General features: G+C 40.6%; 1 protein-coding gene across 1 annotated transcript in view; it reads left to right on the top strand.

Moving 5' to 3' along the window:
• PTPRQ (protein tyrosine phosphatase receptor type Q) overlaps positions 1 to 27545 on the top strand; it is a 1500794-nt gene that overhangs the window by 715632 nt on the left and 757617 nt on the right. Inside the window, exons 27-28 of the mRNA XM_078647981.1 lie at positions 11179 to 11286; positions 13772 to 14053. Of these exons, the coding sequence (XP_078504107.1) occupies positions 11179 to 11286; positions 13772 to 14053 (390 nt within the window). The remainder of the gene's footprint in view (positions 1 to 11178; positions 11287 to 13771; positions 14054 to 27545) is intronic.

The following is a 27545-nucleotide window of genomic DNA, read 5'->3' as shown; positions in this document are numbered from 1 at the left end:
ATACACATGGTGGAGCTAACATGTAGAAAAAGTTACTAAAGTATCAGATGTGCCCCTCAAATTCACAAGAGGCTATGGCAGCTGTTTGCTATAGATTATAAATCAACAAAATAACCACAGAAGCTGGTTTTGTGAAAGCGTGAACCTTCACACATATAAAAGAACCACCATAAGAAAATACGAGCAACTGGTGTGTGCTCCAAACCACACTCGTCATGAGCTAAAACTTTCTAAAAGTGGCATTTCTGAAAGAGCAGTATAAAATCCAACGACACCAGTAAGCAGGATTTATCATCACTATTCCAAGCATACCAAGCATGGCAACACTACTCCTTTCAGATCAGGAATGACCACTTAAAAGTACATAAGGGAATTTACACTGATAGCTTATGAGAGGAGTAGGCCTCCCAGCAGTGAGAAACCAACCAGGACATGCCACACAATAAAGGCACATGCCCTACCATTTGCTTACACCGCACCCTACCCATAGGGCTACCTAGGGCCTACCTTAGGGGTGACCTATGTGTAACAAAAGGGGGGTTGAAGGTTGGGCAAGTCGTTTTAAATGTTAAGCCAGAGTGGTTGTAAACTGTGCACACAGGCCTTGCAGTGGTAGAACTGAGACAAATTTGAATGGTTATATCTGTGGGTGTCCCAAGCGGTGCTACAAGCCCACTAGTAGCATTTAATTTACAGGCACTGGGTATATAGTATATCACTGTATAAGTGACTTACATGTAAATCAAGTATGCCAAACAGGTGTAAACCAATCATACCATGTTTCAGAGAAGAAAGCACATGCAGTATTGCACTGATTAGCAATGGTAATGTGCCCAGAGTCCTAAAACCAACAAAAAGAGGGTCAGGAAACTAGGTGGAGGAAGGCAAAAAGTTATGGGGCAACCCTGCAAAAAGGGCCAGGTGCAACATCTGCATTAATGTCTATTGTAATGTCAAAGAATGCAATTTTTGGAGTGCTATATGGGAGAGATATATGAGATAAAGGATCCCGCCTGTCTTGTTGATCGATTAATGTTTGAATCTGTATAAGCAGGTTCATTTGATTATTTATCCTCATCTGTTGCATAATTGATTCCAACAGACTTCATAATTCAGTCCTTAGGAGCTGGTTTTCAATTAGTAAATCCAACGTTTTTCAAAACAAAGCAACCTAGATCCTGTATTTTTCACACAATTGTCGATCTTATTGGTTATATGCCATTTGAAAATATTCTTCTGTTTCTCCATTATGTACTTTTGGTAGTATATAAACATATGATATTTGTGTCTTTTTTTCACTCAGGAAAATCCACATCTTGCTTTGTAATCTAGTCTTTCTTCTGCATTCTTCACAATGTATACAATGTGGGATTTCTTTCAAGGATTTTGTAATTTCTTGAATTAAATAGAAGTCTTTTATATTCATCTCAGTATGTCTGTATTGGAATCACAATAGGACCTCCTTTATCTGCCGGTTTTATTATTACAGATTGGAGGGTTCATAACACTCTTAACAACTCCAGTTCTGTTTTTTCAAGATAATGAAATGCGTGGGTAGGTTAATCATTTAGTTGACCAATTTCCCTTTCTACTGCTTGTTCAAAAGCTAATAATGCATATGTCATCGTTCCTACAAGAGGTTTAAATCTTGATTATTTCTTCAAACCAGTGTTTGTGTCGTCATCACTTTCTTTGGGTTCCTTGCCTGCAGACTTCAGCCGTATTATTTGAAAAAATGTGGCAACTTCCTTACGGATTTTGAAAACATCTGGTCTGGGGGTTGCCACATATTGTAATCCTTTGTTTAATACGTTATCTGTGTCTCAGTAAAGTGTATGTTGCTAAGGTTTATCACAAAATATTCATGGTTTGCTCACAACTGCTTGTGGGTGGTCTCAGCATTCTGTTGGCCTGTTGTATTTTGCCATTGTACCCTTTGTCCTCTCTTCTTTCCTTTTCTTCTTCTGCCCCTGCCTAAAAACAGTGTTGGTTGCATAATCTAGTTCTGATTTGGAAGGCATGGGTATGGTTGGTGCATGAATGGATGCCATCCAAAAAATGGTTTGTTCGATGGTGGTCCAAAAATTTGTTGGTGCCATTGCTGATGGCCTCTTCCCCTCCCACCTTTTCTTTTCTTGAGACGCTCATACTCACTACTGTCAGAATTGTTTAATGAGTTTTCCCCTGGTGAGTTGTGTGGTCTATCTGATTGTTTTGGTTGGTAATCAGATTTAGAGAAAGGGAATACTCCCCCCAGTGAAAATCTTTTTAAGTCCTTCTGGAACTTTGCTATTTTAGATTGTGTAAGAAACTCTTTGCATTTATTTTAGGTTTTACACCTCTTCAAGCTGCTTTTACATTTCTGAAATTGTCACCTAAGTCTTAAGAGCTGCTTCGCTTGTTATTGTCTTTATTCATTTTAAAAAAAATATATATTTTTATTGCGAAATCATAAAACGGCACAGGTTCACATGGTCATCCAAGCCACTCACATGCGAGATTATTGACATACAATTTCCAGGACAATACACAGCCATATAGGCCCACACCCGGAGGCTGGGCGGCGTGGAATCAGAGCATGTGTCAAGAAAAACTCAGCTGTGCATTAAGGATACGCATTTATCTTTTCTTCTTTACTGTTTAACATAAAACAAGAAGAAAAAAAACCCCGAGCATGGCATCATTAGTAAAGTATTGAAAGAATCAGGCTATCTACGTGAGGCCCAACAAAGGCGCAGTCATTATTATGCAGAAAAAGACCTGTAGGGATCACAGCAAATCACAGTTATACGCACCAAGGAATATCAGCGGCAATTCGATGGAGTACTACACCGGACTCGGGCCCTCCAACCCAGCTCCCTCTCCAGCATACTCGGTCTCAGATTCATCAGGGGTGAATAATTCAGCGCTGGTGGCATCAGAATCATCATCCGTCAACCCCTCCATGCACATCATCCTCCAAGCAAGCAGATCATCTTGTAATTTCCCATCCCAACGAGTGCGCTGCATGTGCGTCTCTTCAGCCAGGGACCATTCTCTGGCATCTCTCAGCCAGAGGGATATCTTGGGAGCCCTTTGACCCATCCAGGTTATACCCACGCGCCTCCTTGCAAAGACTAGCAGTAATTGTAAAAACTTATAAGACAGCTTCTTCTTTTTGGGCTTGGGCACTAGAGCCAAGAGACAATGGAGCGGGTCTAGCGCAATTTTAAGTTTTGTAGCACGACTGATATGGTCCACCACCTCCCTCCAGAAGGTACTGACTAGAGGACATTCCCACGCTAGGTGGTAAAATCCCGCTTTCTGCGCACCACACCTAGGGCAATCGTGTCGCCTATCTGCAGATATGCGATTCAGGGAGACCGGGGTCATATAGGTACGGTGGACAAAGTTGAAATGTATTAGTTTGAAACGGGCATTACAGGAGACCTTACGGGTCAAGAGCCCGATTCGTTTACGCTGTCCCGGTTCCAACTCCACCCCCAAGTCCGCCTCCCAGGCCGCCCAAGACGGCGCGGTCGGGGGGGTCGAATCCCGACGCATGGCAGAGTAGAGCAGGGAAATCAGCCTTCCACCTCTACCACAGGATAAGATGATGTCAAGAGTATAGGTCAGCGGGGGCGCTTCCGGGAACTGGGGCCACGTTGTTCTGGCTACGTCCTGGAGGCCTCTATAGTGGAGGTACTGCCCTCTACTTAACCCAAAAAACTTTGTAGCTGTTCAAAGGACACAAAAGAGTCATCTGGATAGAGGTCCGCCAGGGTCTCACATCCGCCACAGCGCCACTCTCGGTAGGACATGTTCTCCTCCATCCGGAGTACCGGGGCCAAGATCCACACCGGGAGCTCCCTATGAAATGGGGCCCGTCTTAATACCTTCTCGATGATTCGCTGCCAGATTCCTGCTGTGTGACGCACCACATATGGCAAAGTTTCATCTGCACCCCGTCCCTGCATCAAGGCCTCCCTCAGAGCCCTTTCGTCTGCCGTGCCTGCCAGCAGTGCCAGTTCCCAGTTCTCCTCGTCAGCGAACCACCTTGCGGCTGGAAGAAGTTGTGCCGCATAGTAATATAAGTCAAATCTCGGGGCCTCAAGGCCTCCCTCTTCCCAGCACCAGATCACCGTGCACAGAGCGACTCTACTACGCCTGCCCGCCCAGAGCAGAGAGGTAAGGAGTGAGTCGAGTGTGCGAAACACTCGTGGAGGCAACGGACACAGGGTATTCTGCAAAACGTACAAAATTCTGGGAAGCATCACCATTTTGGCAATCACCAATCACCCCATAAGGGATAGAGGGAGTGTGTTCCAAAAGGTGACAGATTTGTGGAGAGCTTGGAGTACTCGGTCGACGTTATAAGTCAGCAGGGTCTCGTCAGTTGCGGCCACCTGTATGTCAAGGTAGCGGAACGCTTCCTGCTCGTATCGTAGACCCAAACATGGGATGTCTGCGCTTGGGTCCGGAGTACAACCTGCCAATGGAAAAACCAGGGATTTACCGAGGTTAATACGCAGCCCAGAGGCCGCGCTAAAGCGGTCCAGGGTCCGCATCAAAACGGGAAGGGACTCGGTAGGGGATGTTAGATAGAATAATGCGTCGTCAGCATAGAGCGAGATCACATTCGCAGTGTCACCTACCGTAATTCCCCATTGCTGCAACTCTGCGCGGGCCGAGACTGCCAGGGGTTCGATTGCTAGAGCAAACATAAGAGGGGAGAGAGGGCAGCCCAGGCAGGTGCCTCTCCCCAAGGACCATTCCTCCGAACGGGCCGACCCCAGCCAAACCCTAGCACGAGGCGCCCCATAAAGCACACGGATCCAACTGCAAAATCCCATGTGTCTTCGAAGTAGTCAAGCATAGGGCTTAGTTTTTCTTCGTTTCTTTTATAGTAGGGGCTGTCTATTAATAAGTTATAGTGCTCAGTTACATCTGTTAGTGGAACATAGGCTAGGGCGATGAGTTTTTTTATTTGATAAGCAAATGTGCCATCAGTGGCGTATTGGATACTCAAGGTAGATTTTTGTAGATGTCGCCAGATACATTGATTAAAATGGTAATAGCAACCTTGTATTGCTGTGTGAGGGTATGTTTTAAGGATGCTGTTTATCATTGCTTTTTCAAAGTCAATGATAATTTTTTGTGGAAAATAGTTGTTAGTATGTTGAATGACTTCAGTTAGTATTTCTTGATATGTAGCTTGCTGTTTGTTTGGTAGAAGGGCATAAAGGAATGGAATATTTGCATTTTGGAAATGACCATGGATGGTGTATAATTGATAAAAAGGTTTGGGGCATACAGAAAAAGTACCGTCCATCATCCAAGTTTGGCATTGGGTAAGTTTAGTCATGTTGTTTGCTGTGGCAAACAGTATAATTCTTTTATCTTTAGATTTGTTGTCATAGAGTATAAAATTTTCTTTATTGTGAGTTACAGAGAGCTCAGGGGGAATTAGCACTTCTTCAAAAGTTTTTGGTGTGGGAGGAGGAGTGCATGTTGCTCTTTTTTGTCTAGCTACAGTTCTTTTAAGGGATTCGATAGATGGTAAATGGCTAGAAGCATGTTGGGGAAGTACACTTAAATGGTGTTTCAGAATTGCAGTTGTTGGTTGATCAGTTCTAGTACTAGCTTCTTTAAGGGAATCTAGCATTTGACTAATCTCTATTTCTGTTACATTGGGTGGGTGATTATGTTCCTTAGTATAAGTAACAGTAGTTTCCTGAGTTATAGCTCTACCATAACATTTGTTGGCATAATATTTCGTACACTTCCAAAACACTTTCAAATCTTTTTGTTTCTCTTGAGTGTAGACATATCCCATGTAACAAAGAAGCATTTTCCCTTTTTGTGAATAAATGAATTTAGCTCCTTCAGTCATAATTGTATTGTAGTGCTAGGAGGTAATTAAAAGAGAATGTCATTACATTTTTTGTAAAAATAATGTTGTATTCTAATAATACAGTTTAATACATTTTTTATGTACCTGTAATTCTTGTGATGATTTCAAGTAGATCTTTTCAGGTGTTGATGTTCTTCAAACTGTTATTTTCTGCGTATATCTTTTTGTACCTGTGGAAGTTGAGAAAATGTGTACAAAAATGTTATTACTATTTATGATATTTTGATAGAGGTTTTTAGCTAGTTTCTATTTAGTTATCTATCTATTAAATGTCGAATTTACATTTCAATTATATACTTACTTATTTATATTTAACTTTTGATGTCCAGGTGTTGTGTAGGTCTTCTGTATTTTCTTTTTGTCTGTAGGATAAGTAGTAAAAAAAAACAAATATATTTTAAGTATTTGGCTTTTAAATATAGGTGTGAGGTTTGAGAGTTACATTTTCGATGGCTAATAATGTAGTAGTACTTACTTTAGATAGGTGTAGCTGTCTTTATGTTGAAGTCAATCAGTTTTCTTTCAGAAATCCTGCAGAGTTTCGTCTTCCTTTAGTTAGGAGATGTAGGCTGCATTTTTGTTTGCTGTAATCTTGTTTATATAGTATTAGTCTAATTGTTTCAGAAATAGGATTGGTTGTTTAAATTGATAGTCTGTTTTTATTTGTGGATTTGAATTTTTTTACCTGTTATACTAATTGCTTTCCTTATATGGGTGACGCCAATTAACGTTTTTTTAAAGTGTAAGGCCTTATTTAGTATAGGTAATGTTATCGTTATATTTGTAAAGTGGAGGAATATATATAATTTGCAGTAAGAAATGTTTAGTTGTTCGAAATATTGTTTATGTATTATAAAATGTATGTTTGTTTTTAATTTGTGTTATAAATGTTAGGAAATTATATAATATATTTTATCCATTTATATAAACAATATATGAATAATTATGATTAGTATGACTACATTTTAACATAATAAAGTGATGTATTCAAGGATGTAGTAATGTCGATATTTTTTAAAAACGATAAATTTGCTATCTATATTTTTGTATTCGATATTTTGACTGTTTTTTATTTAAATATGTGATAATCGATGTTTTTGAAATCGATAATGTTGTTAGTCGATATTGTTGTAGTCGTTGTTTTTTGTAGTCGATATTGTGGTTTCGATATTTTTGTGGTTTGTTGTTTAAGTATAGGTAATCGATATTTTTGTAGTCGATAATTTGTCTTCGATATTTTGTCCAGTCGATATTCGGTCTGTCGAGGTTATGTCAGTGATCCCTTGCAGAAGACTCCTACGATATGTTTTTCAGAAACAAAATAAAGACCTTTCTTTTTCAATAGCTTTCTATTAATTTCGTAGCTGCCTAGGTTACAAACTCTTCAGCTGTGTGCTATACAAGTGTTTATTATTATTATTATTATTATTATTATTATTATTATTATTAGTATTACATAGAAAGTCATTGGGAAAAGCACAAGAACACATTGGTGTCTTACAAAATCTGGATATTATTATGCCTGATCTTATCAATAGCTTTCCAATCATTTCCTAGCTGCCTAGGTTACACAGTATTAGGCTGTGCTCTATACAAGTGTTTTTTATTATTATTATTAATATTACATAGAAACCCTTTGGGAAACGCACAAGCACACATTTGTGTCTTACAAAATCTTGATATTTTTGGCCTGAAAGTTCTTAACTTGGAGATGGATGAATTGCTCATGAACAGATGTCTGAACATTGCAGTGATTTGCTTGACTTAACCAATTGTTAGAAATGGGGATCTCTAGTTGGCAGAGACATGGACCTTTGTTCGAGTAAGGACCCTTGCTTCTAGTCAGGATAAGGGATTTACACACTTTATATAACCCCTGCTCACCTCCTTGGTAGTGTGGTACGAGTTGACCGGTTTAGCCCGAAGACAATGTGTAAAGTCTTTACACTCAGACACACAGTAACACAGTGAAAACATTATAAATGGACACCACACCAGTTTAGAAAAATAAAGTATCTTTATCTAAACCAAACAAGACCAAAATGACAAAAATTCAGCATACACAATTCAAATTAAAAAAGTTTCAAGCAATTCTGTCCATACCAAATTATGAGCATGTGATGTTTACACAAAATACCTCAAATGCTTCAAAATACAGAAGGTCAAACAGCAGCAGAAAAGAGAAGCGCCAGAAAATACAGTGATGCGTCAGTTCCTGAGTCCTCGGGGAGGCAATGCAACAGTTCTACTGCACGCAAGAGAAGTAATGCTTGGAATCCGGACTGTGGGAGGAAGTGATGCTTCGATTCCAAGACGGTTCTGGTCTGTGGGTGAAGCGTCAGAAAACTTGCTGCACATGTGATATGCTTTGAAATCTGGGATGCGCTGGAGGTCGATGTGGAGGTGGCACATAGGCGCTGCGTCAATTTCTTTAGCCGTGGTCTGACGATGCATAGATTCTTTCAGCAGCACAACAGTACCTTCGTTGGAGTCGGTGCGGTGATCTCAGACTCCGGAGATCGGTGCACACGACTTAGCCTACAGATGATTTTTTAACCACTGGCAGGCGATGTGTCAATTCTTTGGCTGCAAGGCAGCAGAGCATGGAAATTTCTCTCGCTCAGAAGTGCCGCGTCGGAAAACAGGCGCTGGAACGGCTGCACGTTGATTTTCTTGGTTTCTTCAAGCCGTTTCAGCTCCCAGCAACAGGAACAACCTCCAGAGGCCCAGAACTGGAACATGGACCACCTGGCAGGTCAGAACTCCCAGTTCAAGGAAGCTGGTGGTGAAGTCTTTGTGTTCCCGAGACTTCAGAACAGGAGGCAAGCACACACAAACCCATGGAGATTCCTCACAAGCAGATTCACAGCAAAGTTCCAGTCTTTGTACTCTTCCTGTCAGAAACAGCAACTGCAGGTTAACCTAGCAAAGCAACACACAGCAAAGGGGCAGTATTCCGACTTACAGCTTTTCTTCCTTAGCAGAGGATCCTCTTGATTCCAGAAGTGATCTAAAGTTCTGGGGTTTTAGGTAGATCTAATATTTAAATCCCATTTTCTTTTTGTAATCTTTATTGCAAGAGTCTTTGAGTTCAGTATTAAACAGTTCTGTCCTCCCTGGTCCATCTTCACTACAGGAGGTGGAGACAGCATTGTGAAGAGCATATGCAGCCTATTCAGGTGCTCGTGTAAACCCCTCCCACCACTCTAAATGCAGAAAGGTCTATTCATCCTAGATATGAGTCACCCAGGAAAGTCAGGACACTTCTCAATCCTCCTTGTGAATGTCGAGAGTTAATGCTCATCCCCAGCCCCTCTCACTCCAAAGCCAGACAATGAATACACAAACAGGCAGAGGCACAGTTTCTAAAAGTGGAATTTTCAAACACACAATTAAAAAGAAACACCTTTACTAAAGATGTGTTATTAAATTCTTAGTTCAGAGAGCCTAAGCTCCAAATCCCTAACTATTCCTAATTGAAAGTTAAATATGTAAAATGTTACAGTGCAGCCCCAATGATAGGACAGCCAGCCTTTCAACAATGAAAAACTAAATAGACAGTAATTCACTATCAGGACATGTAAAATACACCAGGATGTGTCCTACCTTTCACATGCACTGCACCCTGCCCATGGGGGAACCATGGGCCTATCTTAGGGGTGCCTTACATGTCAGAAAAGAGAAGGTTAAGGCCTGGTCGGTGGGTGCACTTGCCAGGTCGACATGGCAGTCAAAGCCTGCATGCACAGATACTGCAGTGGCAGGTTATGAAACACATTTGACAGGGATACTCAGGTGGGTGTCACTACCAGTGCTGCAAACCCAAAAGTAGTTTGGATGTACAGGCCCTGGGTGCACACAGTGCACTTCACTAGGGCCTTACCAGTAAATCAGATTTGCCAATCATGGATAACCAATCATAATGACAATTTCCACAGGAACGCTTGCACTTTGACACTGATCAGCAGTGGCAAAGTGCCCAAAACATCTAAGTCAGCAAAAACATAATCCAGTACACAGTCAAAAATGCAGGAGATAGAGGCAAAAAGTCATGGGAAGCAACGCCAAGGATGTCAAGTCCAACACCAATGTACACAGATTTTAGTCAGAATAACTTTCAACTGTCACAAAAAGCACATTTTTTTGTTGGGAGGTAATATAAAATAATGAGATATGGTGAGTAGGCACAAAGGGCCTGATGCATCAAATGGTCTTACCCAATTATAAGGGCCTAATTCCGGTGGAGAATCCATGAGTGGAATTTGCTACATGTGAGGATAGCATGATAGAGAACATTCTACCCATGTAACCACATAAACTTGAAATTCATAAGCATTTAATTAAAATAAGGTAAATTAGAGTTGAAGAGTAAAAGAATGAGTAGCACACACTCAGGGCTATTACCACTGTTTGCAGTCGAGACTACTTCCTGTCTTCTGAGATACAGGTGTTTATCAAATATTTATAGCAGCAAGGGCTCCATGAGATCAGAAAGAAGCACAGCACATATGCATACACCTGTGTCACACCTGAAGTTTAGGAGCTTTAGCATTACCCTGATGATAGTGGCACAGAGGCCTTTTATGGATGGTGGTTAAAATAATCTCAAGTCCATTTAGGAATCATAAGTTTTGTATACGTTTTAGTTGACTGCAGAACTCCGTCCTACTTATTGAGCTATATCATCTCGGTTTCACACAGGCTCACTCTTTATAAACTATTTTCCCCAAAAATTATTACCCACATACGTCCCCTCTTGGCACACTGTTCCCACATATGTGCTCAACTTAAAAATAGTTAGTTGAAGTGAGGTGCATTCAAAGAAGTCTGTTTCTGTTTCAGATATGTTTCTATTATGTTTCCGCTTAGTTTTATATTGCCTGATTTTGGCAACTCAAATAGCTATTCAGTCTATATGTGTGTGAAATGTCCGATAACAGGCACACTTTGTATACAGATATGCATCATACCATCTACATTGACTGCACTCCCACATGGGTAAAGTTTGATAAGCCTCTTTTTGTATGACACACATATGCTTGCAACTAATTAGGACTCAAGTGGAGACTGACAAAATGAGGCAGAAACTGTTCCACTGGACTTATTGCATCTGCTTGTCAATATTATTGTCGATGTTATTGCCTCAAAATGTACCTCAAAATGTATGAAAACTTTAGCTTCTCCACATTAACGCATCCAAATGATTGGGAGTGAGAATTTGTGAACACTTTGGTAACATCCAGACCATTATTCATATTGTGTCCAATTACATTTTGTTTTTCTAGACTTAAAGAAATACACAGATTATAAAATGAGAGTGACTGCATCTACAACTGCAGGAGAAAGTTCTTTGTCAGAGGAGAATGATATTTTTGTGAGGACTCTTGAAGACGGTAGGTACATAATTCCCCACATTTTCCATAAAGGTGTTCATTTGTTAACTCATACAGTCACCGAGAGCATGGAGTAATGCTGGCATACAGTTGTTAATCCAAAGTAGAGCAGTTCAGTTGCTGGTGAGCCATCTATATTCACCATGATTGTAGTCAGGTGTGTCATCACCATCAGGCATGTCATCATGTAGACAGCGCTAAGCAACCTGTAGATCATGCTTTTCATAGCTACAGAACTAACTGCAAAGTTTCAAAAGGAAACTTACATGTATGTCATTGTTAAATACCCATTGCAAATGTAGTTGCTTCAAGATGTTCCAAAAGCAGCATGAGGTTACATGGCAACCGGTCAGATCATGGCTAAAGTCATCCATCCCTGCTCTAGCAAGAAGTAGCATGCAGATAGTCATATCATGAGTATTGAACATACATAGAATAACATCTTAGGAGGAGAATATTCAACATTTCTCCAGACATATATGTTTAATGAATATGTATCTCTCTAAACATTTTACCCCTGTAGCTCAAGTTTTACTAGTTAATGAGCTTCTAGCAGCACAATATGTAAAGTACAATGTGTATATCAAAACATAAATTATGGATTTCAGTTTGGCCTAGGATTGTCTGAGGCTGTATGTCCAGATGAAGGCTGTTCTAAAGGCTGGCATCTCAAACGACAATACATCTGTCCCTTAGGACCATGAGATGTTAATGTACAGATCAGAGCGAGCATGAGGATTGGTAATTCTGGATTTTGTTCAGAAGGTATATGGGGCAGATCCGTCAAAGCTTTTGTAGGTGAGAAAATGTGTTGTAAATTCAAATCTGCCTTCCCAGTTTGTCAGTGGAGGATATGGGGCATATTGCCATATTCTGTAATATCTGAATCCTTTTTAGTTGGTGCTGACAGGCTGGTTTTGAGGGCTTGCTGTAGTGAAAGTGCAAATTGGCAAGGAGGTCTGCTTCCCTGAGGTAATTCTCTGCAGATGTAAACACTAATTATTTTGAAGAGCTTTAATTAGTAGAAAGGGAATTTCACTACCACTCCAATCTGGGTGTTGAAATGATGGTGTACTTTTCACATGACTCCTAGGTTTCTCACCTCACACTTAATGGCAGTTTTTTGCCTACAATGGTAATGGGCGTATTAGCTTATCTTCATAAGGTTATACAGAGGTTCTAAGACTAGGATTTCATTTTAGAGCCTTTAAGTCTCATCTAGTATTCAGTCTTAATACACAAATGACAATTGTTCATATTTCCCTTTAACCCAAGGTGTATTTGAGAATTTTCAGCATAGGTGTAGAAAACGAGGTGGTCACAGCATCATAAGTCTAGTTTGGCTTGATACAGATGGTGGTTGAAGAGCGTGGGGATATAAAAAGCTGCTGCTGCTGATGATGATGATATATGAGCCTTGACTCTGCAAGTTAGAGATTGGAAGGAGGAAAAGGACAGACATATTTGCTCCATTTGAGACAAGGGTCTGAAGTTATGCCTACAGCACAAAAAATGTTGATGTGTTTCACCTTGTCAAAGATGCTGGAGATGTCTAGAAATATGAGAATGCTGTTCGCGGCTAGCTTTGCTACTAATAGCAGATCACACAATTCTTTGATTATTATAGCATTGTGTCTGTGATTTGGGCTGAATAGACTGTTGAGTATCCAGGAGAATGCAGAAAGTAATGTGACTGGAGTTTGCAATAACTAGTTTTTCCACCATTTTTTGACTTCCAATTTATAAGACGAGAGAGTGTTTTTTAGGGTCTGTTGGGTCTAGATAGGCTTTCTTGAGCAGAGGGTGATCAATGAGTGGTTTCGAACTTTAGGGAATTCTGCATGCAGAGAACTGTTGATGGCTGTTGAAGGCACATCTTTGAACTCTTTGTGGGTTGTGATTATTGTCACTGACTTGGGGGTCTCCTGATTCGTTGCATGGTCTGAGGCCTACTAGTGACATTATGATTTGCATCCGGGAAGTTGGTAGATTTCATATTTGCCAGAAAAGTATCCTTCTTTGGCTTCAAAGTTACTTTGTTGGTACAGTGCTCAACCATAGTTTTGACACAAAAGTAACACCCAGCTTAGCAGTTAGCAATCAAACACTTTTATAATCCAATGCTAGAATACTGAAACTTGTACAGTAAATTGACGTTTTTGGTCAGTTTTCAATGATAAGCTGTTCACTTTGCCAAAGTTATCAGTTTTAAAAGCATGACTGGAAATTGCAAAAACACACTACTTCCACTTCAAAATGGTTGTTCCGCAGATTGTCTCAATTAATCCATCTGTTACATAAAGTAAGGAGCTTGCCTTCACATGCTTTATAAATTCAATAAACTCTACAATTTTCTCTGCATCTAAACAATTGTTTGTATTTGCTTGGTTTCTTATTTTTTGTTTATATATTGTAGAAATTCTTGGGAATATATTTAAAGTTACAAAAAGCAATTTTCAATATTTTATGTTTTTTAACTTTTCAGAACCCGGCTCTCCTCCCCTAAATCTAATGCTGATAGGGATTACTGCAAGAAGCGTCAGTCTGGAATGGGCTGCCCCGAGTGAGCCGAATGGCATAATCACTCATTATGAAGTGCTCTACAGGAACTCATCTGGCTTACATGCCGAGAATACATCCGCAAAAACCATGACTTTAAGTTATCTTAAACCATATACACTGTACAACATTTCAGTAAGAGCCTATACAAGAATTGGACACGGAAATCAATCAACATCTGCATTGCCTGTAAGAACTCTAGAAACTGGTAGGTGACACGTTTTCTATCGTACAACATATACAGCAATGTAATTACTGTCGAAGATGTTCATTAGTACTCTTTGAGACCACTCATGTTCAGCATATTTGATATCTACTTGCACTAGAAGGGGTTTATAAGACAATTTTTATGATATATTGCAAGAATTAATTTTTTTGCTATTGATATTGCTATTTTACATTATAAATGCTTATTTTGGATTCCTTTTGCATTTTTGTGATGTTCTTGTAATAATTTCAGTATAAGCTCTTGTACAAGTTTTGCCGAACACACATTTTTTCTTTGTTCTACTGCATATTCATAATTATGACAGGGTCACTTTGTACCAAGAATTTTATGGCAAGACAGGAGGCAAGCATTATGCATTAACTTTATTCACTACTGTCAAGCAGCAAAAGAAAACATTGCATGACTCATAAAGAACTTCAGAATATTCAGTCCATAAAAACCCACAACATTCTATGTTCTCCCGCTTTTGTTTTCTGCTTATGGGTAGGTAAGAATATCTCAGTTTACTTGGGAGATTAATTAAGTAGGTAGATCGTTTGTGAATTAGATGTGTGAAGTTGGGTTTCAATCCAATGCATGGATTATTTTATGTGAGTGGATGCTTAAAGTTTGTTTAGTATATTGTTAATATGCTATTGGAGATGAAATAAAAAAAATTAATACAAGTATAGTATTTTGGTTACCAGGTAAGTAGATGGGGAATTCCATAGAGTTTGAGGGAATTTCGGCAAGTGAATACCTCATAAATTGTAAGAAAAGAAATGAAGAAGACAGTACAGGGGATGGTAATGTCTTTATTGAAGGATGGTAGAAAAATAAACATTTTAAATAATGAGGATGAAGAGTTTTGATCACTGTCTGAAGAAGAGGTCAACCAATCAAATAGAGGACCAGGAGGTAAATGTCTTGGAAGAAAAGACATTGGCCGGTAGAAGAAGTATCAGATGGTTCAGGTTATGGAGTCTCAAGCAGCTCACAGATGAAAGATGCCTGTGGCAGCATTGAAAAAAGGCAGGATGACCCTGCAAATGCTTGGGTATCAGGGCATACTGGTTCTAGTGAACACCATGAGGATTGGGATGAGTACATGTTTGACTTAGACACTGATAAATAATCAGATAATGAATTTGGAGATGTCAGGAAGATTAAGGTAGAGTATGAGAAAATAGTCAAGAAACCATTAGGTGAGAAATTGGTTGACCCAAAAGAGGTGCACCATTCGAGAAGTTCATATTAGTGGGCAATTAAAAATGTTGCAGACTATATTAAGCAGAGAATCAGGAGACTTTTAGCAAGAGAAGAAAGAAATATGATGAGAGCAGAGTTCTCTAGACCAGTTGTAGGGGAAACAGAGACTATGGGCCCCATTAGGATGGTGGGCAGTTCGCCCGCCAGGCCGGCTGTAGCCACCGCCAGCCTGGCGGGGACGATCCGCCCGCCATCCGTGCCGGAATGTCCCCCTGCCATATTATTATGGCTGGGGGGTCCGCGGCGGACGGAAAGACCGTCCGCCACTTTTCCGCCCCGGTTGCCTTGTGACCGGGCGGAAAAGGGTTCTATATGGTGGCGGTGTCTATCAGATATGCCAGCCATATTAGAATGGGCATTTTCCAATGCCTTTCTGTGGCGGCATTGCCGCCACGGAAAGGCATGCGGAGTCTGCTTTGGGGGCCCGTTGCGGGCCCCATGGACTCCGGGGGGGTGCACACGGGGGGTACCTATTACCTATGGTACCCCCAGCAGTTCCATGCACAACATGGCAGGCACCGTGCGGTGCCTGTCATGTACTGCATGGAAGTGCACAGCATGGCTTCCTGACATTGTGGGGGGCGGTGCTGAGTGCACCGCCTGCCACAATGTCAGGAATGCTGGATAGGCCCGCCACTGTGGCGGGCGTATCCTAATTGCAGGCACGGGACCCCTGCTCTTATAGCGGGCGGTCCCTTGTTACGACAAGATGGCTGGCGGACAAAGTCCGCCCGTCATCCTAATGTGCCCCTATGACTCCAAATTTAGACCCAGAGTTGATTACTTACCTGTTTAAACTAGGAAGAGGTCCCAGAAAAGGGCCCTAAAACAATGTGAGGACAAATTTCCTGGATGTTTTAGATACGTCTGCAAGAATGTTTGATTTAGTGGAGGAAACTTAAACATTGAACTTTTGAGAGGCTGGAGTCAGAAGCTTTTAGTTTTTTAGGAAATGCAAATGTGAGTCTAATCACTGAGAGAAGAAAGGCAGTTTTGATGTGCATAAGTCCAAAATTGGGCAATTTAGCAAGGAAGGAGCCCTCAAAAGAGGCTAAGGGTCTTTTCATTGATGAAGGGATGGGTAAATCCCTTAGTAAATATGTGTCTACATTTAGGGCCTGATTATGAGTTTGGCAGTGTGTGAGTCGGCCTCCGTGCCACCGGCCCGCTCTCACACCGGCAAACAGGGCCACTGCCCATCCACCATTTTACAAGTGAAATCGTGGCCTGTCAGGCCGGCGGTGTGGCAGTCCTGTGGCGGTGCAGTAAAAAGGCTCAAATGTGAGCCTTAATGTTGCACTGCCGTAGGACCTCCACTGCGCATTCCAGCACAGCATGTGCCCCCTGCATGTACCAACAAGGGATGGAGACCAGTAATACATTTGCGATCTTTGAATCATTTTGTAGATTATTGGCATTTCAAAATGAAGGTAATTCACATGTTGCCAAACATTTTGCAAGAGTTCGACTGGATGATCGAATTACAAAGATGTCTATTTTTACAGACATAGGGAGTCAGAGATATCTTCAATTCAGGTGGCAGGGAGAGCTGTACCATTTTCAGTTTCTTCCTTTTGGCCTTTCATCAGCACCATGATGTTTCATGAATGCCTTAAAACCAGTTGTTATATTTTTTATGGGAACAAGGTGTGACAGTGATTGTGTATTTAGATTACATACTTATCATGAGTCAGGAAGAGTCATCTGTTGTTAGTGAAGGATCTTTTAGAAGGATTGTGTTTCATTATCAATCAGGCGAAGTTGTCATTAGAACCTTCTCAGTCAGTGCGTTTTTTCTGGGTTTCAAGATAGACATGGTGAAGATACAGCTTCAGTTTTCAGACAGGAAGATACAAATGATAAAGGAAGAGGTCGGTCACTGAAGGGAGAGGAGCTTAGTGACCTTGCAGAAATTGGCTTGTGTTAAAGGATTCCTTTCATCGTAAATACAGGCAGTATTTTGAGGTCCTTTATGTTACAGGGCTTTGCAACACCTAAAAGCATCAGGTTTGTTAAAGGGTCTTTGATATGGAGAACAACTAGTCATGATAGAGGAAGTGAGGGAGGAGTTAGCCTGGTGGAAGGAAAATCTGGAGGTTTGGAAAGGATGAGCAGTTTTTGGTACAGTGACGGATGTAGAGTCAGGTGCGAGCAACTTAGGAAGGGGAATGATGTGTTTAGGTCAGGAAATTGGAGAATGATGCCATCAGAAGGAATGGAAGGAACCTATCAATTCATTTGAGATGACTGCTGTTCTGTTTTCTTTTTGCAGTTTCAAGGACCAGGTGAAGGGTGTTTCAGTGTTACTGAGAATGGACAATTCACCAGGTAGGTCGCCCCCCTAGCCACCGCGTGGTCCTCCCCGTGCTGTGCTGATACGCTTTGACTGCCATTTCTGAGTGCTGTACCTGTATACTCTGCCGGTGTATTTTTTTGTTTTTCCCCTTTGCCTTTTTTTAACTTGTGCTGTTTTACTCTCCGTTTTACCCCTCGTTCCCCTTTGCCTATTGTAACTGTGCCTGTTTTTGTTCGGTTCCCTCGTTCCCCCTTTGCCTTCTGTGCCCTCCCGCTTCCCGCCTCGCCCTCTGCTTCCCGCCGCTGCTCCCTGCAGCCCCGCCCCCGCCGTTCCCATTCGCCACCCCGCTCCCGCCTCCCAGCTGCTCCTCCCTCCCTCAGCCCCTCATATGGAGGCCACACGGCAGATGCGTAGCGGGTGTGCCGATTGTGCGCTGAAGGCGCGCCAAAGGCAAGCCCGTCTGCACCTGTCCGTGCCTGGACCGCGCCCAGCTCCAGGACCCCTGGCCCCGACGATGCCAGCCAACACGACGGACTTACGACGCCGCCACCCTCAACGCACTCAAACCCGACCGGAACCCCGCCTGCTACCGAGCCACCCCGAAACGCACCCACGGACCCTTCACCTGCCAAGCCTGCAAGTTCATCTGCCTCCGGACCAGCACCGCACCCGAAAGGTCAGGCACCAGCAACAACCACCTCAAGTGCATCCTGCTCAACACCCGCCCAGTCCACAGACACGCCGTCGACCTCTGGAACCTTCTCGACACAACAGCACCAGACGTCGCCTTCCTCACAGAAACATGGATGAACGCATCCTCAGCCCCCGACATCGCCATAGCCATCCCGGACGGATACAAGATCACCCGGAGGGATCGCGTCAATCAGACCGGAGGAGGCATCGCCATCGTCCACAGGAACACCATCTGCATCACGACCAACTCCGACGACACCCTCACCGCTGCCGAGCACCTCCACTTCCAGATACACACCGACCCCAAGACCACCCTCAGAGGCACTCTCATCTACAGACCCCCTGGACCAGGCACACAATTCAGCGAAGCCATCGCAGACTTCATCAGCCCGCACGCCCTCGCCTCCTCTGACTACATCCTCCTAGGGGACCTCAACCTCCACCTGGAGAACAACAACGACAGCAACACCACCACCACCCTGCTGGACAACCTCGCCAACCTCGGACTCAAGCAACTGGTGAACACCCCCACCCACTACGCCGGCCACACGCTTGACCCCGTCTTCTCCTCCAGCAAGCACATCTCCTTCAGCCACTCCACCGTACTTCACTGGACTGATCACAGCTGCGTCCACTTCAGCTTCAAGAGAACCACGACCCACCACCCCCCGCAACAGGCTCCCCACAGGAGCTGGAGCAATATCACCGCCGACCAGCTCACCACCTCCCTCAGCCAGAACCCTCCCACCAACACAACGGACCCCAACGAAGCAGCCCGCATCTTCACACAATGGCTCACCAACTGCGCCGATGACCTCGCACCACTGAAGAACCCTCCCAGCAGACCCGGCAGCAAAAAAGCCTCATGGTTCACCAACGAACTCAAAACATCCAAGAAAAACTGCTGCACCCTCTAAAAAGCCTGGCGCCACGACCAGACCATAGAAAACATGACCGCCCTCAAGAATGCCACCCGCACACACCACCAGCTGATCCGCACCACCAAAAGGACAACATTCAAAGAACGACTGGACAACAACACCCACAACAGCAAGGAACTCTTCAGCATCGTCGAAGAGCTCTTCAACCCCAGCGCCGATAACAACGACATCACACCCTCACAAGACCTCTGCGACTCACTCGCCTCCTTCTTCCACCGCAAGATCGCCGACATACACAACAGCTTTGATGCACCAACCATGCACCCAACCACCAAACCAACGCCCCCTACCACCACCCTCTGCAACTGGACCCCAGTCAGCACCGAAGACACCACCCGCAGGATGAACACCATCCACTCCGGATCCCCAACCAACCCCTGCCCCCACCACGTCTTCAACAAGGCCGACTCCATCATCGCACCCCAACTCCGGAACATCATCAACATCTCCTTCAACACCATCACCTTCCCGGAGAGCTGGAAACATGCCGAGCTCAGCGCCCTCCTGAATAAACCGACAGCGGACCCCACCGACCTCAAGAACTTCCGCCCCATCTCGCTCCTCCCTTTTCCTGCCAAAGTCATCGAGAAGACCGTCAACAAACAGCTCGCCGCCTTCCTCGAGACGAACGGATCCCTCGACCCCTCACAGTCCGGTTTCCGATCCAACCACAGCACCGAGACCGCCCTCATCGCAGCCACCTACGACATCAGATCCCTGCTTGACAACAGGGAAACAGCTGCCCTCATCCTCCTGGACCTCTCTGCAGCATTCAACACAGTCTGCCACCGCACTCTAATACAGCGCCTCAGCAACATCGGAATCCAGGGGAAAGCACTGGAATGGATCATCTCGTTCCTCGCCGAAAGAACCCAGAGAGTCCGCCTCCCCCCGTTCCGATCCGCGGCCACCGAAGTAATCTGCGGCATACCTCAAGGATCTTCGCTCAGTCCCACCCTCTTCAACGTCTACATGAGCCCCCTCGCAGCCATCGCACGCCAACACAACCTTAACATCATCTTCTACACCGACGACACCCAGCTGATCCTCTCCCTTACAAACGACCCTGCCAATGCCAGAGCCAGCCTACACGAGGGAATGAAGAACGTCACCGAATGGATGAAGAACAGCCGCCTGAAGCTGAACTCAGACAAGACGGAAGTCCTCATCCTGGGATCATCCCACTCCGCCTGGGACGACTCCTGGTGGCCCCCTGCCCTGGGCACCACCCCCAAGCCAACGGACCACGCACGAAACCTGGGCTTCATCCTGGACTCCGCCCTCTCAATGACCAGACAAGTCAACGCCGTCTCGTCATCCTGTTTCAACACCCTGCGCATGCTCCGAAAGATCTTCCGATGGATCCCCACTGAAACCAGGAAGACGGTCACCCAGGCACTCGTCACCAGCCGAATGGACTACGGGAACCCCCTCTACGCGGGAACCACTGCCAAACTACAGAAAAGACTTCAACGCATACAGAACGCCTCCGCACGACTCGTCCTGGACATCCCCCGCCACAACCACATCTCCGCCCACCTGAGAGACCTGCACTGGCTCCCCGTCAGCAAGAGGATCACGTTCAGACTCCTCACCCACGCACACAAGGCTCTCCACGACCTGGGCCCCAAGTACCTCAACAACCGCCTCACTTTCTACACGCCCACCCGCCAGCTGCGATCGACCAGCCTCGCCCTCGCCACCGTACCACGCATTCGCAGAGCCACCGCCGGAGGAAGATCCTTATCCTACCTGGCGGCCAAGACATGGAACTCCCTCCCCATCCACCTACGGCTGACCCAGGACCATCTCCCCTTCAGGAAGCAACTCAAGACCTGGCTTTTCGAGCAGAAACGGACCCCACCCCCTCAGCGCCTTGAGACCCTTCCGGGTGAGTAGCGCGCTATACAAATTGTTCTGATTGATTGATTGATGTTACTGCTGTAACTTACAAATACAGGTAAGGAAGAAGCAGGTCGAAGAAACTGTTATAGATTGCAAAATATTAATGGGAGTTTTGTTAGGAGCACAGGATGCATGCAACTGCTCAGTATCTGCCAGGAATAAAGACTCTTCCAGCAGATTGGAATTATCGCAATCTGAGGGATTGCAGCCTTTGGCAGGGCATTTGGAGAAAATATCGGATAAAAAATACCATATTTCAAGAATATCGGGATCTCAGATATATATTGTGGACATGAATATTGATGTCAAAAATATTGTTTTATGTGTTGTTTTTAGTATCGAAGTAAAAAATGTTAATGTAGTAAATATCATTTGATTTAATCTTTTTTTTGTGTAAAATAGTAAGTATTGCATTGTTTTTTCTTCAGTGTCTATATTTTTTTAATGTTATAGTTTTAGAATATTTTCATTAATTACATTGTTATCATTTGTAATTTTTTATTGTTTTAATGTTTTTTTAATTACTGTCTTTTAAGTAGGGAAATGTTGTGTTAATAACGGATAATGGTGGAAACGTTTTAAAAAATGTGTACTATAATTTTACATTGTAAGTTAATAATGTTTTAGATATGCAAATTGTTTTATTAATTTTAAAATGCATGGAATTCTAATATATATTTACATTTTTATTTTTTTCAATTAAATCACTAAAAATGTGTCATTTTTTTGGATTGTTTAATTGTTTTGTCAATTATTGAAAATTATTAGTAGTGGGAGGCTGGGTTAATAAAGGTTAAGTGTAAGGAGATTTTTCAAAAAATTGAATTATAATTCATATTTTAATGTTAATGATTTTTTAGACATGAAAATTGTTTTATTAATTTTACAATGTATTTAATTATATATTATGTGTTATATCTTTTAATTTAATGAGAATTATGATGTATTTTAATTGTAAAATAAATATTTTAAATATTAAACATATTTTAGAAAATGTGTATAAGATATATTTTTATTTATAAATGTTTACATTAAAGAAAATATTTGGAAAGAAATTATCATTGTATAAAAACTGTAAAAATACTATTTAGCAAGGAATTTTTAAAAAATTGTTATAATGTTAAAAATGTAAAATAAAATTGATCACATGTTTTAGGAAATGTTCTTATTTGTAAAAAACTGTAGTTATAATTTTCAAAAATTTATAAATGGTAGAAAATAATAATCAGAATTTTGGAAATGTTATTACTAAATTAAATGTGTTTATTTTTGTATTTAAGTAATGGTAGTATAAATTAGCATGTTATAATATAACATTTTAGAACAATTTGTATAATTTACTTAAGTGTGAATATGTGTAGTATGTATTCATTGTGCATTTTGTATTTTTTAATTATACTGTTGTGGGTAAATTGTTGTATTTTGAATTAGAATTAATTGATTTGCATTTTAAAGTTTTTTACATCTTGCCTAAATTTGTTTAGATTGGAGTCAGAATACTGAATGTCACCCCTTTATGGTCTAACACTTTCTCTGAGTTAGTTCATATTGGAGTGGGAATAGTAATTGTCACCCCTTTAGTGTTCAACACTTTCTAAAAGTTTGATTGAGTGGAGTGGAATTAATAAATGTTACCCCTTTAATGTCCAACACCTTCCCTGAGTTGGTTTAGATTGGATTGAGAATAGTAAATTTCACCCCTTTAGTGTTCAGCACCTTTCCCAAACTGGTTTAAATTTGAGTGGGAATAGTAGGTGTCACCCCTTTAGTGTCCAACACCTTCCTCAAGTTGACTTAGGTTGGAGTGGGAATAATAAATCTGAAACCTTTAGTCTCCAACGCCTGCCTCGAGTTGGTTTAGATTAGAGTGGGGGTAGGAAATGTCACCCCTTTAGTGTCCAACACCTTCCCCAAGTTGGTTTACATTGGAGTGGTAATAGTAAATGTTAACCCTTTAGTGTCCAGCACAGTCCCCAAATTGTTTTAGATTGGTTGGTTTGATTTTTTTTGTTATTTGTATTTCAACGTTTATAGTTAGTAATAATGTTTTAGGTGTATTTTTTTTTATATTTTATAGTTGTATTATTTCTATGGGATGAATGTTCAATGTGTGGGCGATGGATCAATCTAATTATAGATGTTTATCCTAAGTTTAGGATTTATGTGAATCAATTGGTTTATGCAAAAATAGGGTTCTTGGTGTTTTTATTGAATTTCTTAGTCATTTTAATGATAATTTTGTAGTTGATATTGTGGTGATAGATATTTCGGACATGGTTTAAGTTAAGTTTTATGTAACAATATTTGTTTTTTCAATATTTTTGAGATCGATATATGTAAAGATCGGTGGGCAGTCATAATATCGAGTCTTTTATTTCGACTGGACAGAATATCGAGTAAAAAATATAGAATGGACATAATATCGACTAGACATAATATAGACAACAAAAATATCGACTAGAGAAAATTAATATCGAATAGAATGGACATAATATCGAATCAAAAATATAGAATGGACATAATATCGACTAGACATAATATAGCCAACAAAAATATCGAATTTAAGGTAAGTTAATAATAATTTTTATTTTTTGTGTAATATAAGTCTGTAGCGAGTTGTGGGTTTATAGGGGAATAGGGTGGGAAGTAATTTAATTCTAATTAATTAAATATGTTAATTTATTTATTGATATTTATTTAGAATTAATTGTTAATTAATTATTAATTGGTAATTAATTAAAATATAATTGGTAATTAATTATAATTGATTAATTGATAAATATTTTAATTTTAGTAATTTATTTTCTGTAGCGGGTTGTGGGTTTATAGGGGAATAGGGTGGGAAGTAATTTAATTATAATTAATTAAATATGTTAATTTATTTATTGATATTTATTTAGAATTAATTGTTAATTAATTATTAATTGGTAATTAATTAAAATATAATTGCTAATTAATTATAATTGATTAATTGATAAATATTTTAATTTTAGTATTTTATTTTCTGTAGCGGGTTGTGGGTTTATAGGGGAATAGGGTGGGAAGTAATTTAATTATAATTAATTTACATTTTTAAATTATTTATTGATATTTATTTATAATTAATTGTGAATTATTTATTAATTGGTAATTAATTAAAATATAATTCATAATTAATTATAATTGATTAATTGATAATTATTTTAATTTTAGTAATTTATTTTCTGTAGCGGGTTGTGGGTTTATAGGGGAATAGGGTGGGAAGTAATTTAATTATAATTATTTAAATATGTTAATTTATTTATTCTTAATTATTTGGAATACATTGTTAATTAAATAATAATTGGTAATTAATAAAAATATGATTGGTAAATAATTTTAATTGATTAATTGATAAATATGTTAATTTCATTCATTTATTGTCTGTAGCGGGTTGTGGGTTTATAGGGGAATAGGGTGGGAAATAATTTAATTCTCATTAATTAAATATGTCATTTAAATTATTGGTATTTATTTTGAATTAATTGTTATTTAATGTTTAATAGGTAATTAATTAAAATATAATTGGTAATTAAAATTAATTTATTAATTTTGAAATTGTAAATTAATTTATTGTTAATAGGTAATTAATTAGTATGAGTAGGCAATTTTTATAATTAAATAATTTTATTTTGTATTTATAAATAAATATTTAATATTTTTTATACACAAGTACAATATTTTAATTATTTGTAATTGGTATTACTATTTATGTTATTTATATCTATTTGTGAAGTATTTACTTTCCCTATTATTGCACTCTCTGAAGTTGGAATAGTAATTTTAACCCCTACGCTATACAACACTTTCCCTACTGTTGCACCCACTGGAGTGGGTATGCAACGTTTACAATGCAACTTTTACTATGCACTACCATTACAACGAAACTTTTACAACGCAACAACTTTTACAACACATACATTTACAAAGCATGTTTTTACAACGCAGATACCTTTACAACGCATACCATTAGAACGTAAGTATTGCTAAGTATATAATTTTTTTTAAAATGTTATATGTTTGGGTTTTTGGGTAAAGGGGTATTTTTAGGGTTCAGGGTCAGTTTTCAGTTTTTGGGTAAAGGGGTATTTTTAGGCTTCAGGGTCAGTTTTAAGTTTTTGGGTAAAGCGGTATTTTTAGAGTTCATGGTCAGTTTTCAGTTTTTGGGTAAAGGGGTATTTTTAGGGTTCAGGGTCAGTTTTCAGGTTCTGGGGTAAAGGGATATTTTTAGGGTTCAGGGTCAGTTTTCAGTTTTTGGGTAAAGGGGTATTTTTGGGGTTCAGGGTCAGTTTTCAGTTATTGGGTTAAGGGGTATTTTTAGGGTTCAGGGTCAGTTTTCAGTTTCTGGGGTAAAGGGGTATTTTTAGGGTTCCGGGTCAGTTTTCAGTTTTTGGGTAAAGGGGTATTTGTAGGGTTCAGGGTCAGTTTTCAGTTTTTGGGTAAAGGGGTATTTTTAGGGTTCAGGGTCAGTTTTCAGTTTTTGGGTAAAGGGGTATTTTTAGGGTTCAGGGTCAGTTTTAAGTTTTTGGGTAAAGCGGTATTTTTAAAGTTCATGGTCAGTTTTCAGTTTTTGGGTAAAGGGGCTTTTTTAGGGTTCAGGGTCAGTTTTCAGTTTCTGGGGTAAAGGGGTATTTTTAGGGTTCAGGGTCAGTTTTCAGTTTTTGGGTAAAGGGGTATTTTTAGGGTTCAGGGTCAGTTTTCAGTTTTTGGGTTAAGGGGTATTTTATTTTTACGGTTCAGGGTCAGTTTTCAGTTTCTGGGGTAAAGGGGTATTTTTAGGGTTCAGGGTCAGTTTTCAGTTTTTGGGTAAAGGGGTATTTGTAGGGTTCAGGGTCAGTTTTCAGTTTTTGGGTAAAGGGGTATTTTTAGGGTTCAGGGTCAGTTTAGGGTTTTTGGGGTACAGGGGTACTTTGTAAAAATAAAGTAAAATTACATTTAAATTACATTAATTAAATACAATTAAATAAAATTAAATTATATTATAATATTTTAAATTAATTTATATTAAAAAAAATATTATATACTTACCAATACTTACGTTGTAATGGTATGCGTTGTAAAGGTATATGCGTTGTAAAATCTTGCGTTGTAAATGTATGAGTTGTAAAAGTTTTTGTGTTGTAAAAGTTTTGATGTAATGGTAGGTGTTGTAAAAGTATGCGTTGTAATGTCATACATCCCTGGAATGGGAATAGTAATTTTAACCCCTACGCTATCCAGCGCTTTCTCTACTGTTGCACCCACTGGAGTGGGAATAGTAAATTTTACCTCTACGCTATCCAACACTTTTGCTAATGTTGAACTCACTATAGTTGTTACAATAAATTTTAACCATTTTCTATGCTACGCTAAAAATGTTATATATGTTTATTTAATAATATGTTTTTATATATATATATATATATATATATATATATATATATATATATATATATATATATATATGTCATTCCAAATGCCCAAAAGCTTTGCAGGACGCACTCAGCAGCCAGCCTTCCTTTCGGCGTACCTGTGACAGCTGATCCCACACCCGGATTGTTTTTCATATGCCTTACGCGTTTCGAGACTTCGTGTCTCTCATCAGAGGCAGCTTCCACAATTGAGTTTGTAAGATGTTCCTTTTAATTGTTCACATTCATGCGTCACAAAAATGTTCACGCCCACTCAGGTTGCGTATATCATGAAATTTGCATGCTGGTAATTGTAGTCCAGAGGAACACCGCATTATTTTACCTTTAGTAGGTTCCTACTCACATTGTGTTGATAAAAGCTTGTGTTTCCTTAGTAGGATTCGGAGTGTTTTGGCCAGTAAATTTATGTCAGACTCGCTGCGCTGGTCAGGTTTGAACATGGTTTCAACTGCAGCCTCTTAAGGTCTCAAGATGGTGCGTCTTGCCACGACGAGGGCCGCCGTGTAATTTATGTCATTCCAAATGCCCAAAAGCTTTGCAGGACGCACTCAGCAGCCAGCCTTCCTTTCGGCGTACCTGTGACAGCTGATCCCACACCCGGATTGTTTTTCATATGCCTTACGCGTTTCGAGACTTCGTGTCTCTCATCAGAGGCAGCTTCCACAATTGAGTTTGTAAGATGTTCCTTTTAATTGTTCACATTCATGCGTCACAAAAATGTTCACGCCCACTCAGGTTGCGTATATCATGAAATTTGCATGCTGGTAATTGTAGTCCAGAGGAACACCGCATTATTTTACCTTTAGTAGGTTCCTACTCACATTGTGTTGATAAAAGCTTGTGTTTCCTTAGTAGGATTCGGAGTGTTTTGGCCAGTAAATTTATGTCAGACTCGCTGCGCTGGTCAGGTTTGAACATGGTTTCAACTGCAGCCTCTTAAGGTCTCAAGATGGTGCGTC

The sequence above is a fragment of the Lissotriton helveticus genome, chromosome 1_1 (genome assembly GCF_964261635.1).
Source record: "Lissotriton helveticus chromosome 1_1, aLisHel1.1, whole genome shotgun sequence".
NCBI lineage: Eukaryota > Metazoa > Chordata > Amphibia > Caudata > Salamandridae > Lissotriton > Lissotriton helveticus.
This window is presented reverse-complemented; position numbering and strand designations above follow the sequence as displayed.